The 17,622-nt window shown below is 38.0% G+C and overlaps 1 protein-coding gene across 3 annotated transcripts in view; it reads left to right on the top strand.

Annotated features, from left to right (window-relative positions):
• LOC149141845 (Urb2/Npa2 family protein) overlaps positions 1 to 17,622 on the top strand; it is a 257,141-nt gene that overhangs the window by 83,455 nt on the left and 156,064 nt on the right. For all 3 annotated transcript variants that reach the window (XR_016264824.1, XR_016264825.1, XM_089449600.1), the window contains exon 6: positions 7,825 to 8,275. Coding sequence is in view for 1 of the 3 variants with exons in the window: in XM_089449600.1 (XP_089305726.1) it covers positions 7,825 to 8,275 (451 nt within the window). In the remaining 2 variants the exon portion in view is untranslated. The remainder of the gene's footprint in view (positions 1 to 7,824; positions 8,276 to 17,622) is intronic.

Below are 17,622 nucleotides of genomic sequence, written 5' to 3'. Positions count from 1 at the left end.
AATACTAGCTAGGGTGTATAGTTTTAACACCGAAACCAACAACCAGAATGAGGGTTTCCAAAAACCCTAGTCCTTCTTCTCAAGAGCTCTCCAAAATCTATTTTCCAAGTGAGTGAATGCATTAATGAGAGACTCTTCATCAATTGCTACTGCTGAAACCCTCACTAGTGTCTACCGCGCTATCACTGCAAATCTATTTTCTTGAACTGTTTGAATGATCTCCAAGGTCCCATTGATCTCCTCTTATAATCTCTCATTGATGAATCAACAACCATGATCTAATTCCAATCAATGGCTAAGATCATCTTGACTTCCTCAAATCACTTTTTTGGAAGTCACTAGAGCAAAATTGATTTGTCTCAATTAATCTCGATTAATTAACCCATTTCCCTAAGTTAGACTTAGGAAAATAATTAAAACTGGCTAATAAATCCAACTGAGGCATTCTCACTTAGAAACGTTTTTTGGGTACTGGAAATAATAAATCTATTTGTGTTCCTAGCCTCATTGACACGACTTGGGACTAGAACACTTGTTTGAGCTACAAAAACTAACAATAGACACTTGTTGTGGTTGAACCCTTTGCTTCTTGATGGACTTTTAGTACTTGGCTCAACATGTAGGGGGTTTTTTCCAACTTGAACATGGCGATGGATGATATAACACCCTTGGTGATAATGCTTTGGTGTTTTAAGTGTCTATTTACGTCATATTCTATGGAATAAACACTTACTCTAGTGGAGTGCTCCTCTCCTTTATGGTTTTCTAGGTTCTGAAGGTTAGATGGGAGGTGCTAACCTACTCCTTGCTACACACTTGACTCCAACACTAGAGTGCTTGGCTTCCTTGTTATGTTTTGATGGTGAGATTGATCTTTTTGATGGATATACACTTCTGTCAAGTGCCACAAGGTTCGTCGAACCTAAACGTTGAGGTCCGAAATTCGACGAATTTCAAAAAAAATCTTAAAATTTGTTTAGGTTCGAGAAAGTTCGACTTTATCTCAGTTCCTGCATATGCAATTTCGTACACCGATATGCGATCTATTGTGATCCAGATACGTGACTTATCATGTGGAAACGTGACTATCAGATTTTGGGAGTTACACGAATTATCAAAATGCAATAGGCGACTTATCTCATGAATATGTGATTATCTCAAATAGTTACGTGAGTTATCAGAGATGTGGCAATTTACTTGAACTATCTCCTCCAATTAAGAGATTATCTCCGAAAGTTGGGCGATTATGTATGCGATGCTAATTATTTCAACAGGATTTATGTGATATGTCAATTATCTGTCGATTACTTGAGTGATCCTTGCGTTGTGCATGGGATATGCGAATTATCTGTGGGACCATGTTGCTTGGGAGCGGGAGCGGGAGCGAAAACGGGAGCGGGAGTGACCATGTTCAGAAGCTCCCGGTTTGGGAACGAATCTGGGAGCGATTTTTAATATATATATATATATATATATATATTTTATATTTTTTAATTTTTGATACATATATGTCAACAAAAACATGTAGAATGATGAATTAGACATTAAAAACATAAAAAAACATAGATTGATCAATGAACCATATCACATCAATCATCTAGAAATTATAATCGTCATCAACCATGTCCACAAGTTAGTAAAATACATATTACAACTGCAACATATTGAGTCTCATGAATCATGATTCATCAAATTCAATCTTAAAGTTTCAACTTCAAGCTTTCAAAATTGAAATTCAATAACATTTATCATCATTGATCACCAAAGTTGTACTTGTAAGCTAAGTTTAACCATTACAAGAAGTAATATCTAAGATATTTCTAAGTCCTAACTTCTAACTGTTAACATGATATGAAATGTTATAAATTTATAAAATGAAACATGAATAATGAAATGAAATGAAACAACTTTAGTCTTTCACGAAGCATCATATTCATAATTCACATCATTACCAATGAGTTATAATTGCCAAGGCCCAACTTCAAACTTCAAATTTTCATTGTCATAGTGATATATTGTCTACAAAAAATATCATTATGATATGAAAGAGTCAAGAGTCAAGAGTCAAGGACTCAAAACTCCACAGTTATGAAAACTAAAGTCTAATAGAAACTAAAAAAGACAAGTAAACTGTAAATCTACATGTGGCCCTTGCCACGAGAGTCTCCAGGAGTATAAGCAGGTCGTGGTGGTCTTCTAGGAGTCTTCCGCACAGACCGACGACCAGAACTAGAACCTCCACATGAGGGTGTAGACAGCAAAGGAACAAGACTTGGACCTCGAGCACTGCTACTGGATGGTGGAGGTGGAGGTGGAGGTGGCAGGGCTGCTGCAGCTGCTTCATCTTCATCCCTTACAAGTTCCTCTTCTAGTTCTTCAATATGTACAATGCCATCCTCCAAATTGTCATCCTCTGGGTGATTGTCCCAAATTTTATACGTGGGATCCTCATAAGCCCGATCACAGTAATGACTCAACAACCTCAAGTTGTAGTGCACATAAACCAAGCTTTCTGCTCGGTTTTCATTGAGTCTGTTTTTTTTCACATTATGTATGTAGCTGTAGGTGCTCCAACACCTCTCTGTAGAAGAAGTATTTACAACCTGTGAAAGAACTTTTTTTGCCGATTTTGGCAAAAGTCCGTGGCTGCCATATGTTTCCCACCATTGTGAGAGTATCAAATCTATCTCTGTCGTCCATTGCATGGAAGTTACCATACAAACCAGTGCCACTGAAGTATCTGCCTATTTCAAAGCGCACAGCTGCACATTCCTCCCTGTCAGGTACCAGCTTTTCTAATGCTTCCAAATATCCTTTAGTTACCTCTGGATCTAAATGGGGTTTGGTCCTAACCCCACCCCCTGCTGCAGGTTGGCCCAACCAAGATGTAGAGTAGTATTTTGGCGTAAGGATATACGCCAAGCAATGTAGTGGAAGATTAAGTCTATTCCACCATTCACACACACAATCATGAATCAGTTTGTACAAGTTGGGATCTCTGTTATGAACAATATCTTTTATTTCCCCCAACATGGTATCCATCTGCTCATACACCTCGCCAATCACTGGTTTGTCTGTATCTGCAAATCGAATCATGTGATAAATGGGCTTGGTGAAATCCAATACATGCCTCACACTTGTCCAAAACTGACCATCAAGAGCGGCCTCCTCCACCATTTCAAAACTTCCCATGTCAGCTGCATTTGTAGCCCTTTCCTTTAATACCTGCCAATGTGGACTTGATACCATGCTAGCCAATGTCTCTCTTACCTTCAAAAGGCGCCTGAAGGTGAGGTAATAGCTACTAAATTTGGTCTTCGCAATCTTCAACAACTCCAATCTCGAGTGACTGTGGAAAAGGCCATGGGTATTGCTATGATTTGTAATAAATTTTATCATTTGTTTTCCTTTCTTGTACAAATCACCAATCCATTGGTATTGTTCATTTTTGTTCTTGAAAATATCATGCAACAGAAGGTTCAATGTGTGAACCAAACATCCAGACCAAAATATGTTGGGGTATTTATCCTCAATAATTGCTCCCGCTGCCTTACAATTAGGAGCATTATCAGTGATGACTTGGATGACATTGTATGGCCCAATACGCTCAATTGTTTCAAGTAATGCTTCTGCAATGTTGATGGCGGTCTTGAACTTGTCTGAATAATCATGTGCAGTTAGAAAGATGGGACCACTAACAGACACAGCAAGAACACTTATCAATGGCTTGCCTTTTACATTTGTCCATCCATCAGATACAATAGACATCCCATGGTCAGTCCAAGAACTTGTCATTCTATTCAAAGAATGTGATATTTTTGCTTTTTCATGATCAAGGCCAACGGTTCTTGCCTTGTCATACCCAGGGCTCTTGTATCCTTTAAGGGCATCATTTATGGCAGAAACCATTTCGTGCCAATAAGGTGAGCGAAGAACATTGAATGGTATCCCACATGCATAGAGAAACCTGTAAACCTTTGAATCCACATCATTCCTACACCCCTCATCAAGGAAATCTGATATGGTTCTACGCCTTAAAGATGATGACCCTGTGCCTCCATATCCACTACCTTGGGAGGATGCTGAAGGAGTTCTTTGTGATTGTGAGCTTGGTTCAAAGAAATCCCTTGATTTTTTTGATTTGTATTGGGCTTCCTCCTCTTCCCTTATGTATTTGGCTCTATCCGCTGCTGACACCGCTGTACAAGTTTTGATTCCTATTTGTTTGTCTCCATCCCATGGCCTTTTCCCACAGAGGTGTCTTCTAGCACGGGTGTATGAAGCTGTGTAATCAGTGTTGCAATGGGGGCAATGAAATTTAGTGGTTCCACCCCCTCTCCCTGTTTCAGCTCTGTTAACATATTTCCACATTGGGGTTTGGTCTTGTTTAGTTTTTTGAGGGTCATGTTCACCCTCCTCCAGCTCCTCCTCACCGGGGTTTTCACCAATTTGACTTTCTCCAGCTTCTTCATCCCCCTCTTCAGTTTGGCCCCTCCGTTTCCTACTTTCCAGCACCATAATAACCATAAAAGGGACCAGGAAGAGGAAAATGCCAAGAAATATAGCCAGGTCCATGGTGTTTGATGTTTGTAGGGTTTTGATTCTTGAATCTGCAAATTAATTTAATTTATTGGGATTAATTAATTTAATTTATTAATTTAATTTAAATTCATGATTTTTAAACTCATTAAACTAAATTAAATTAACTAAATTACTATTTAACTAAATTAAACTGACTAAACTAACTAAATTACTAAGTTACTTACCTCTGCAGGCTTGCTCCTCGCTCCTCAGCACTTGCTCCTCACTCCTCAGCACTTGCTCCTCGCTTCTCCTTGCTCCTTTGCTCTTGCTCTTGCTCTTGCTCAATGAAGTGATAATGAAATTTTTTTAGGCCCATTGGGCTTTTAAAACAAAAGAAAATTTTTAAAATTGGATTTTTTTTTGGCGTCCGTGGATTTCTTTTCCGCCGGATCGCTCCTGGCGCCCGTCGAAACGCTCCCGGAGCGATTTTTTAATGCCCGGGAGCGATCGCTCCCCGATCGCTCCCGGGCGTTAAAAATCGCTCCTGGAGCAACGGAGCGACCGCTCCCTGAAACGCTCCCGAAAATGGCAGGGAGTGCAAATTTTTTTCGGGAGCGTGCTCCCAAGCCACTCCAGAGCCGCTCCCACCCGGAGCGCGATTCGGGAGCGGGTTCGGGTGGGGGGGGGGCGCTCCCCCGCAACTATGCTGTGGGATATGTTTATTATTAACATGATCTCAATCAAATATGTGAATTAGCTCCATCGAATATATGAATTATAAACATCATCTCAGTTATCTCTGCAATATACCAATATTGCGATTAATAATGCTATGAACAGTTCAAATATTACCATATCGTAATTATAAAATTACTATGTGCAAAGATAAGTTAACATAATTTAAAAATTATATATTTTTACAAGAATTATTTTTAATATATATTACATTATACTACATTAACGAAATTAGGGTATTGTTATTTTAAATATTATAAATTAATATAACTTCTATTTATGGAAAATTATAAATTTATTGGTATAGTTTATGATAAAAATGATAAATATATATTAATTATAAATGAATATAAAAGATTTATGTAATTTTAATTGTTATGTATATATTTTTAAATTATATACATGAACGAACCTAATGGAAAACCTCATACGAACCTCATCGAAAAATTCGAACTCGAATCGAACTTAATTGTAATCGAATTCTAATTCGAACCCGAACCATGTGACATTGCTTCTGTCTCATAGAACATTTCATTGCTTCTGCATGTGAAGGTTGTTGGGCTTTGATGAGTTTTCATTTCATCTATGGTGTCTATTCTATCAACTATTCACTAGTTGAGTGAGACACTGAAGTATAGAGGAGTGGGTACTTGTTAGCCCTAAATAAGTCATTGTGATATATTTTGTCCTTTAGTGACTTATGCATATGCTTGATGGAATAATTATTATGTATCAATGATGTGATTACTTCATGAGTGGCTTGTGGGTCATATCATGAGGTCATCATTATGAGTACAACATGAGGAAGTGCTAATAAAATCAACGAATGATTGTTTCCCCAATTGTTATGTACATAGAAGTTCCAGTGTTGTGAACATCTTGATAACATCTCGATTTTATCGCGAAATCACAATTTTTTTGGGTAGCCGATGTTTGTCGATTTTTACCGATATTTTGATGGTATATTAAATTTGTCAATGTTTGTCGATTTTTACTGATATTTTCCCTATTTTTACGATTTTTTGGTTTTTAGAACCCTTGCTGATTTTATTCTGATGCCGATGCTCACAGCTTTGCATAGAACCCTTATGTGTTTAATGAGTCCACCCATTTAGAAGTTAATTATCATAATATAAGGAAGCAACATCATTGTATGCTCTAGGACATACCTCCATCTTTGTTGATCATGTGCATATATGTAAATGAATATGAGTTGAATAAGAGCTTCATCACATCCTATGTGTTACCTTGAGAGCTGTTGAATTTTTCTTTTTGTCTTACATGGACATTTTTTGTTTTTCCTTTGTTTCCATATCTTTCATATAAACTTGCAATGTGGAGTGAAATGGATGTTCCATACCATACTTATCAATTCTCGAATTCCTATGTTGTATTGAATTTAGGGGAGGTGGATATTTGAACTTCACAAAAATTGTAGATATGATGGAGAAGAATCTACCAAAAATGGGAGTCAAAATCGTTGTTGCAAATATCCTCGATTACAAAAAGACACTACACACTATTTTGACATGCATTACGTACACAATATTTTTCATGCTTTTATCGAATGAATGAGTGAATATTTTACTTGGAGAATTGGTGCGGTGTGTATGCCAATTTTAAGAAGGAGGACATCCATATGTCCTTAAAACCACAAAGGGACATCTTCCATATCTCTTTGTTTTTGGCAATAAACATCTAGGAGACATTGGGGCAGTCCCCATCTGTCCTTGGGGACTCCCCCGTATAGTGTCCAAGTCCCCAAGGATGGAGAGACTCAAGGGATGCATTTGCTAAGTGTGGGGATGAGTTCTTGTGCAACGTACTAAATAACTATCTATTACTAAACTCCAAAAGATCATTCACACGGTACACCTGCTAAATTTGAACAAAGTTGGTGACCAAATACAATCTCGATGACCAATGCTAACTTTTATTCCCAAGTCTAGTGTCAAGTTTTTCGAGTTTCTGTGTCACTTCTAAGTGGTTGTCTTGTTAAGTCATTCCTGAGTCCAGGTCTAACAAGCTTGGTTGAGAGAATAAAGTGCAAGATGAAAGGACAAGCTTAAGCTTGCATATTTCAATCATGGAGAGATATAGAGATTAATATCTAATAAATGGAGGATGACATCCTTGTGTCCATAGGTAAAGAATAAGGCTTGGGAGACTCCATGAGGAGTCTCCAGGGGACAATTTCCACACTTGATGTGATGGATTTATGGTCATTGCTCTTGCAATCACTTCGAATAGATTTGTAACATAAGTTAGTTGGTACAAGTACTGATCAAGTTCATCTTTAAAAACCTCAAAATTCGAACGAAGTATCAATTAATAGAATAAAGTAGTTGGCACTGTAAAGTAGTCAATTTATTGCCTAAAAATAAGGGCAAATACAAGTAGATTCTATATCCAGTTGTAAATGCTAAATGGACTTGCTGATAGTGTTTTGATTGATTTGCTGTTGTGTCTGATTATATTAATTATTGATGCCCAAATATCATATGTTATCAAGCATTAATGTTGGATGCTGATGCCAAATTACATATGTTTGATGTTCCTCTGCAGGTCCAAAACGGTTGAAGTTGGTTGCAAAATACAGCTCAAGCTTTGTTGCAGCTTTACTAAATATTCTTTTACACCTCCAAGGACCACATGTTTTCTTTGAAAGTGGCTTGGATCAGTGTCAAGATGGTGATTATGTCAATCCGGCATTTGTCATTTTAGCATGTGTTGAAATATTATCAAAATTAGCATCAAGGCATGCAGTCTTTCCGATGAATGCTAGTCATGTGGCACAATCGTTGGCATTTCCAGCGGTACTTTTTCAACATTTTTGTCAGTTCAAATCCACCCAGTATGTAACACCATGCAAGATGTCTTTGCCACATCAACAAATAGATTGTACGAAAGCAACCATGGTTGTGGAATGTGGTTTTGCTGCGGAGAGTAAAATGTCAGTAGAGTTGTTTGCTACTTGTTGCAAGTTACTTTGTGCTCTTCTAAGACATCGCAAGAGGTATCTTTTATTTTGATTGAGATAACACTTTTGAGACTTCATTTTGTTTGGATTAATATGTAGAATGTTTGTGGGTTAGTGAACTAGCATTTAAAAATTAACAAACAATAGATATTCTTTGTAGTATACTAGTGCAATTTTTTCCTCCTAGGGTTTTATTCTGGTTAGGGATTCTTAAGAAGTACAGCAAATTTCTTTTATTCACAAGCTATTCAGCCGTTCAGCACAAAGTATAGTTTCCAATATTTACTGTCCACAATACAATAAATACTTCAACCATTCAAAGATACAGTAGTGTTCAATCGGTCCAAATTCCACTGTTAAATCAGTTCGAATACAGATCCCACTACTCTGGAGTCTGAGTTCAACAGGCTTGGCAATTACTATACAGACCTGAAGTATACTACGTCAATTTGATCAGCTTTCAATACAGATCCAACTATTCTGGACTCAACAGACTTGACAATTACACAACATACCCGAATTATACTACATTAATCTGATCAGTGAGGAACCCTGTCTATTTCAGAACAAATCCTTGCCTTTCTGTGCGAACTTCTGAGGTGCGACTAAATTCAGAAAGTAGTTGTGGGTGCCTTGTTCCTTGTTCGTTCATCAATTTGCCTCAGAAGAATCCTACCTCCCAGTTCCAGCGAATGATTTCCAACTGTCTCGGCGCTGTTCCTGTCCTTGATGGAGACCCCGAAACTGTCTGAAACGTTCAGGAACCACAGGAGTGGTCTGCCGCCATAAATTTCTGCCACCGATTTGGATTTAGGCCCTTCGGATATATTTGGCCTTCCACTAGTGCCACAGAAAAGACCTTTGCGAAGTGTCTCAGGACCCCTGCTTGGAGATTAAACCCTCGTTTCTCTCAGGATGCTGGTCTTCCTTTTTTTATGTGCTTTCAGGCCACTGTAATGCGTATATACTCAACCTTCTATAATTCACATGACCTCAGGTTCTATATTTCTGTTGTTCCCAGAAAAATCCGTCTAATGTATGGTTGATGACCTATTCATAGAATTTGAAGATCTGCTCAGATTCTAGATCTGAAAAGAACTCAACCTGCTTCTAGGTGAAGAAAAGACTTTGCTGCTCTAGAGGAAGAGAAACCCTGTGCCAGAACAAATAGAGAGATACAAAATGCAAAGAGATTTATCAACTAGGGTGGAATCTTGCACCACCGAAATTGATTGGGAAGAAGGGGTCTTAAAACCCTCAGAGCTAAGCTAAAGAAGACAGATGAATTGATCCATAACATAATGTGTCATTTGGTCTCAACCCTCTTCTATTTATACATTTTCCATGGGCTCCAACAATGTGTGTGTAACCACTAGTTTAGCCCCAACCAACCCAAACTTTGCCCAATGTTGCCCCAACATAGGGAAAATTGGGTTTTTACTCCTTTAAGAAGACTATAGCCTATGGAGTTTGATAGGCTATTAAGTCCTCCATAAGCCCTCAATTCGGGGTGGACATTACATTCTTATTATTTATGTATGTGGTTTTTGTTATAACTGTTGAAGTTATGTTTTGACTCTTGAATCTCCACTAAACAATATGGGATATAACTGTTGTTGGAAATGTAACTAGGTTCGGTATTCATAATTATCTTTGTACTTGTATCAATATGTATTTCATTATTCATATAAAAGCAAAAAGAAGAAAAATAATAATATTTATCATTATTATTTTCATTAGTCAAAGCATGTTCTTCATGCTTGTAGGGTTATTTGAGTCAAAAGAAAATTTGTCATGAGTTAAACAAATATACTTGTCAAAGTCCCATTTGGACTTGTATGAAAAATAAAAATTATTTATTGAGCCAAGAAGAGTCGATTTGTCAACCACAGATCAAGTCAGACCTCTTGGACAAGTCGGCCTAAAGAGGCAACCATTCGACCTCCTGGACATGTATAAATATAAGATAGCTCAACCTCATTTGATCATTCATCATTGCATCGCTTTATGTGCCAAGAAGAAGAAGATATTCAGCCGCAGTCAAAGGAGAGAGAAGGTTCAAGGAAGTAAAAGGAGAGAGAAAAGACAAATTTTCTGCCTTAGTTCTGTGAATTTTTCTGAAGTACTGCAGGCTTGAAATTTCAGGGGTCCGAAATTTCAGGAATTGACCAGATTTTAGAAGTTTGAACAGCATTGACTTTTGTTGACTTTGACTTATTGAAGAGACTTGAAGGAGGGTTGACTTGGGGTCTTTGTGGCAATCTTGGTCTTGGTTTTTGGGTCTTGGATATTTCACTTTGATTTGATTCTATAAGAAGAGGATTGTTTGGGTTTTCCTCCTTGTAGGGTTTTGCCTACATCGTTGTGTTCTTTGTCTCTTGTGATCTTCATGTTTTGTATTTTTGGTAATTGCTTGATGAAGAAGAAAACAAAAATTTGATAAGCCAACAAATCTTCACAAGTAATAAACAAGTAAGAGAAATCTACTTTAATCAACAAGCCTTGTTAGAAATCTAAATTTCTAATTTTCTATTTGACTGTTAACAATACACCAGATGATTTTTGAATGTAATATATATATTTAATTGATAAAAATTCGAATGACGAATACAAGGTTGAGGCGGTGCTCCTTTAATAGGAGTTGACTAGCCATGCCTAATCAGAGAGACATATCCCTTGGGACTAATGTCTCTTCATTTAACTAATAAATTGCTAATTAATTGATTATAATTAATCATTTATTAATTTAGATAATATTTAATATTTTTAATAATTTTTATGAATTTAAATTCATAACATTGCCTTCCCCTTAAGATGCTTTGTCCTCAAAGCATAGGTAGGTTTGGGTGTTGATGAAGAAAACGTTCTGATTCCCAAGACGAGCCTTCCTCTGGTAACCTCTTCCATTTGATGATGTATTCCTTTATTGTCCTGGACCGTAAGACTTTTTCTCGGGTAGCGAGTATACCTTTAGGTTTTGTTAGATATCTTCATCCCTCCATCAGCGATCAAATTTCTCCTTTTGCATGCATATTAGGTGTCTCATCCGATCAACTGTATTCCATTAGGTCATGGATCAACTGATGGTAGTGGTTCTTTGTCAAATTTCCCTCATGTCATTTCCCTGCTGGCCTATTTTCACATGTTCAGGTCATTTACTGTCATTTTATTTCATTCCATTTGCAAAAGTCATTTTAGGGGTTTTAGGTTTCACTAGGTTTAGGGTTTGCCACCATGGTCTTCAAAAACTCAATAAGAGGTCAGCAGGCACATGAGGATGTCTAATAAGTTCATAAAATTACAAATTTCACTGATGATATGCTGCATAAAGGGTTTTTACCTCAAAACTTTGTTTTGAGGTGAAAACAGGGGTTTTTCTATTTTATGTACGTGAAAACAGGGTTTTCTCTATTTTATGTACAAATTTTATGTAATTTCAATGTTTTCATATGTAATAAGCTTCAGCTACTGCCCTTGGTCACCTTGCCAACTCCAGCCACTGCAAGAAACAAAAACATCAAAGCATCAGTTCATCAAATGATCAAAAGAGTCAAATTGCAAAATGAAAAACAGGGTTTTTAAAAGCAAAGTGAAAAGGACTTTAGAAAAGTGGGTTTGTAAAGGAAAAATTAAATCAAGAGAATATAAAGTTCTTCTTGGTGTTTGAAGACTTCATTTTGTGCAAGAGAGAGAGAGCAAAAGGGAGAAAATCGCATTTTGTGGGAGAAAGAAGGAAATTGCAGCAAAAATTCAAATTTTCACCGGCGCTACGCACCTAGGCATTGGGGCGACGCACCTGCCTGGCGCGACGCACCTGCCTGGTGCTACGCACCGGGCGCAGGTTTTACATTGGAAATTGGTCGTGCGCTACGCACTTGGGAGGAAGCGCTACGCATCTGCTGGATGAGCTCCAATTCACATTTCATCGATTTCACAAGCCTCCAATTTCACAACTAACCTCTCAACAAGTAAGTAAATCCTCTCATCTGACCCAACAAGAGATTTTTTTCATCATGGTGGTGATTTGAATGTCTAAAAATGAAACCCTAGTTGCCTCCAAAATTGTCTTGCCAAGCTTGCATAGGGTTTTGTGTTTTTTGCTGTTTTAACTCCCTTGTGTTTATCTTCCTGCATCCCATGCCCATGCACTAAATTTCCCTAAATCCCTTCCTCTTTCCCTCTCCCATTGGCACTCACCCTACCCACTCTCCCAAACCCTACACTACTTCCCAAACCCTACAAGTCCTACTCACATCATCAAACTCTACTCACTCTCCCTAAAACGTACTCATCCCTAAACCCTGTTCACACATACATTTCCACACTCCCTCCCCCATACACTCTGCTCATTCCATTCCTCTATCCTATTCCATACTATTATCCACAAAACATTCATATATAATCACATTTTTCAAAACCAATGGAAACAATGGAGATGGACAATGAGTATGAAATGGAGGAAGAAACCCTCAGTGATAGTTCCATGGAGAGACAGAAGTAGCAAAGAGAAGGCCAAATGGATCATTAGCTTTCTAGGGCAGGAGAACAAACAACTGGAGGACAAACAAACTATTATGGAGTTGCAAATGATCAAGGAGAACATGCGAGGACAAAGAGGCTAAAGGCCAAGCTAAGAATAGTTTTGAGGAACAAGAAAGAGCAAGATAAGCTCAAGATCTTGGCTGAAGCCTCATTGGCTCATCAAAGCACCTGATAAGGATCACTCATGCCAAATTTCAAGAAATTTGGTGAAGTTTTTGTCATTTTTGAATTTTTTGAGGCAAAAAACAGGTTTTTTCAACATGTGGCGCTACGCTTTTGATGGGGGCCTCCATTTGCAAAAAACTTTACATTTTTGGAATCACCATGAAAAGTTATGCATGCTCAGAAATGGCTGTGAAGTTTTGACAAGTTTTGGACCTCCAAAAGGGCCAAAAACACTAAAAAAATGCCCTCTCTGCCACTTTTTGGCCACACAGGAAGCAATCTTGGGAGATTGCATTTTTGGAGGGGCAAATGGACTCCAAATCAAAAAATTCAAGTTGTCCCAGAAAGTAGACTCACCAAGCTTTCCAATGAGCTATCCTGCACCTGATTTGGACTTCGGGAAGCCTTCCAAAAGTGGCCTAGAAAAAGCGCTACGCACAGAAAAATGGCGCTATGCATAGGAGGAAAATTTGCCAATTTTGCCTGTTTGCTCAGAATTTCACCTAGTTTTCTACCAGTTTGACTTTTTCTCTCTCATGGTCAAATTCATGATGTAATATGATGTAAAAATGATGAAAATTGACTCAAGGAGGTAGATACATCAGTTGTAGGTGGTTTTGAGCTGTAATGAATTGGTTTCCTAAGTTTTAGAGGCAAGCTGTTCCACTGCCTACTTTTGTGTTCCTAGTTTAGATATGGTTGAAACCACCCCTTTTCTCATGGATTCGACCCCTGATGGATAGCACAGGTGGTTTGGATGTCTATATCATGTGTTTTTTCAGTCATTTGTCAAGGTTGGACTCTTGTGGATGCTTTGAGCACTATTGTACATCACTTTTGTAGTTTGGCAAGGAAATAGACCAAGGTTTTGCAGCATTTTGTGGGATTCTTGTGGCAAGGTGAATTAGTATTGTTTTCTCCTCTGTGATTCAGTTTATCATATGTTTATGTGTGCCATTATCTCTCTCTTTTTCTGCATAACTAAATGAATCAAGTAAAAAGGTGGAATTCGTTGATGTTTCAGTGCTTTGCCTTAGGGTTTATTTAGTTTTACATGTTTTCTACTGTTTGAAAAGGAATCATGATATTTTCATGCCCTCTCCAACTCCTCACCAGTTTTAGACTCACCATTACGCCTAATTCAAAGTGCTAAAACACTTGCCTACCTCGCCCCACAGAAGCCTCTGCAAATTTGAGTTCATTTCCCGGACCCAAAGCTAGCTTCCTCATCTGAACCAACAAACAATCATTAAAATCAATCAAACTTCTCTGAGCATATACCTAGCCTAAAATTAGTATTTACATCAGTCATCTCTTGCATTATTTGCCATATTTCCCGAGATTGACAAGGAGAGAGCCCTCTCCTGACCTGGTAGGGCTAGCTACCAGGTTAAGCGTGGTTTGATGTTACCCTAGACCTGCCTTTCTCAGCCTGAGGTAGATTTAGGCCATAACAGGTTCGAGGACTATACTTCCTTCTTCATTGATCACTGGTATTTCTGTTTGTGCTATTTGGTTTTGCCCTAATACTCTCTTGAGACTTGATACATGAAAGGTATTATGGATTTGACAATTATCAGGTAACCTTAAGCCATAAGCTACACTACTTTTTTTTTTGATTATCTGATACGACCCATAATATTTAGGTGATAGTTTATTCTTCCCTTGCTATTTTAGTGATAGTTGCTTATAAGGTTGGAGTCTAACAAAGACCTAATCTCCCTCCTCGGCCTCTCTTTCAGAGAGGTGTTGGTCGGCTTCTTGTTTCATTTGATTACGAGCCATGGTTAGATTTTCTTTTAGTAAGTTGATGATCCTTTGACTTTCTCCTAGGTGGTCTTTAACTGCTGGTACCCTGGAATCAAGGAGTGCAAAGTCTTTCCACCCGGGTGGCTTGTAACCATAAAAGGCTTGCAAAGGTGTCATTTTAGCTGAAGTGTGGTACGTGGTATTATACCAACATTCTGCCAGGTGTAGCCATCTATTACGAAGATATGTTTCCAAGCATTTATTAATGATTTCGGTTTGCCAATTTGTTTGGGGGTGATAGGCCGAACTCATGTTGAGGGATATTCCTGCTTGGTGACAAAATTGCTTCCAAAATTTGCCTTTAAACCTTACATCTCTATCGCTGACGATGACCTTAGGAAAATCGTGTAGTTTGTAAATATTTTTACAAAACACGTCAATGATTTGTTTAGTTGTGTCAGTCTTTTTAATAGCCATAAAGTGGGCATATTTAGTGAGCCTATCGACTACTACAAATATTTTATCCTTTCCGTCAGATGCAGGTAGTCCTTCAATAAAGTCCATCGAAATCTCCTCCCACTTCTGATATGGAATGTGTAGGGATTGTAGCAATCTTGGAGTTGGAACATTTTTGCTCTTGTTCCTTGGACAAATATCACATTTTGCAGCATATTTATGAATTTCCTTGCTCATACCCTTCCAATAGAATGACTGTCGAATGTTGTAGTAAGTCTTATAGAATCCAACATGTTCGGCTGTAGGGGAATTGTGAGACTTTTTTAGTATTTTCATCTTAAATTTGGATGCGGGGGTTAGGTAAATTCTACCCTTGTACCATAAGATGTCATTCTTCCACTCAAAGTTGGTATACTGACTGATATTCTTAATCATGGAGTCACAATCCTCATCCTTGGCATATTCGGCTTGAATTTCATCCAACAATTCCGGAACAACTATCATGGCGACACATGTTGTGTGGTCGTCATCCTTACGTGAGAGTGCATTAGCTACGACATTCTCCTTTCCCTTCTTGTGCAATATTTCTAAGTCGAAAGCTGACAACTTCTCCATCCACTTCTGTTGTTCTGTTGATAATGTCTTTTGCTGAAGTAAGAACTGAAGACTGTTGTGGTCGGTTCGGATTGAAAATTTACTCCCAAGCAAATATTGGTGCCACTTCGTTAAAGCATGTATGATGGCGAGCATCTCCTTTTGGTATGTTGATTTTAAGCCTTCTCGTTTATTAAGCTTCCTGCTCTCAAATGCTATAGGGTGGTTGTCCTGCATTAATACGGCTCCAATTTCGAATCCAGAAGCATCACATTCGACTACGAATGGTTTGGAGAAGTCAGGAGTCGCTAGCACTGGTGTGGTTGACATTACTTCCTTTAAATTCTCAAAACACTTGTCTGCTTGGTCATTCCACTGAAAAGCATTCTTCTTTAACAAATTGGTCAGGGGTGCTGTTAGATGTGCATAGTTTTTTATAAATCTTCTGTAATACCCGGTTAAACCTAAAAATCCTCTTAGCTTGGATACGTTCTTGGGTTTGGGCCATTCTTTGATTGCCTTGATTTTGTTGGGATCCACTTGGACTCCTTCCCTGGATATAACATGTCCTAGGTATTCAACTTCCTTTTGCCCAAATGTACACTTTGATAGCTTGGCGTAAAACTAGTTCTTTTCCAATACAGACAATACTTCTTCCAGATGCTTAAGATGTTCTTTCCACGTTTTACTGTAGACTATCGAAGAAAACTAATACGAACTTCCGTAGATAAGGGTGAAAGAGTTCATTCATGGTTGTTTGGAAGGTAGCTGGTGCATTTGTTAATCCAAATGGCATTACCTTGAACTCATAATGCCCTTCATGAGTCTTGAATGCTGTCTTTTTGACATCTTCTAGCCTTACTCGTATTTGGTAGTAGCCTGATCTTAGATCTAATTTGGAAAAGTATTCTGCACAGTGTAGTTCGTCTAGCATTTCATCATTGAACAGAATCATAAACTTATGTTTAATAGTGATTTTGTTTAAAGCTCTGTAATCTATACATAATCGGAGGATCCATCCTTCCTCCTGACCAATACTACGGGTGGAACGTATGAACTTCTACTTTTCGTAATGATTCCATGCTTTAGCAGGTCTTGTATTAAGCGTTCTATTTCTGTCTTGTGTTGATGGGGATAACGATATGGCTTAACATTTACTGGTGTTGAGTCTGGTTTGACTTTGATAATGTGTTCAATTTGCCTCTCAGGGGGTAACTTCATTGGCGGATCTTGAAAAACCTTCTCTTATTTATGAATCAAAGATGAAATTTCTGATCGCTAATGAGTCCCTTCTATCGATAATAACTCCAACTGTTGACATTGTGCGACAAATGCTGGTGCCCCCTTGTGAATAAGTTTATTCATCTATTGAGCGGAGATGACTTGCGTTGGTGGTGCCTAAAACCCGAATAACTTATATTTCCCTCCATCCCATTTGAATTTGATGAACTGCTTTATGTGATTTGCTGAATATGTGCCAGTGTTCTTAACCATTGTACACCTAAAACAACATCTACTCCTAGAGGAACTGTATAAAAACTGGACTCCATTGCGTAGTCGCTTAATTGCAACTTAACCTTATGGTACTTGCCTACTCCATCTATATGTTTTCCATTTGCTACCATAACTTTTAAATCTGCTACTGGGTAAGCAAAAATGTTTAGTCTTTTTGCCAACATTGACATCTATGAAGTCGTGTGTACTTCCTGAGTCTACTAAAACAATAACGCTTTTCTTCTTGATGTGACCTTTATGTAAAAATTTCTGTTTTCCCACCCCGGTTTTCAGTTTCTCCTTATTTCTCCCATGTAGTTAAATGCCCATTCCCATAACCATACATTTAACAGACTGAAAAAAATAAATATTGCTGAAAACAC

The sequence above is a fragment of the Pinus tabuliformis genome, chromosome X (assembly GCF_031772625.1).
Source record: "Pinus tabuliformis cultivar Carrire ecotype Pingquan chromosome X, CPIR1, whole genome shotgun sequence".
Lineage (NCBI taxonomy): Eukaryota > Viridiplantae > Streptophyta > Pinopsida > Pinales > Pinaceae > Pinus > Pinus tabuliformis.
The sequence above is the reverse complement of the archived record's forward strand: the minus strand, read 5'-3'. Positions and strand labels throughout refer to the sequence as shown.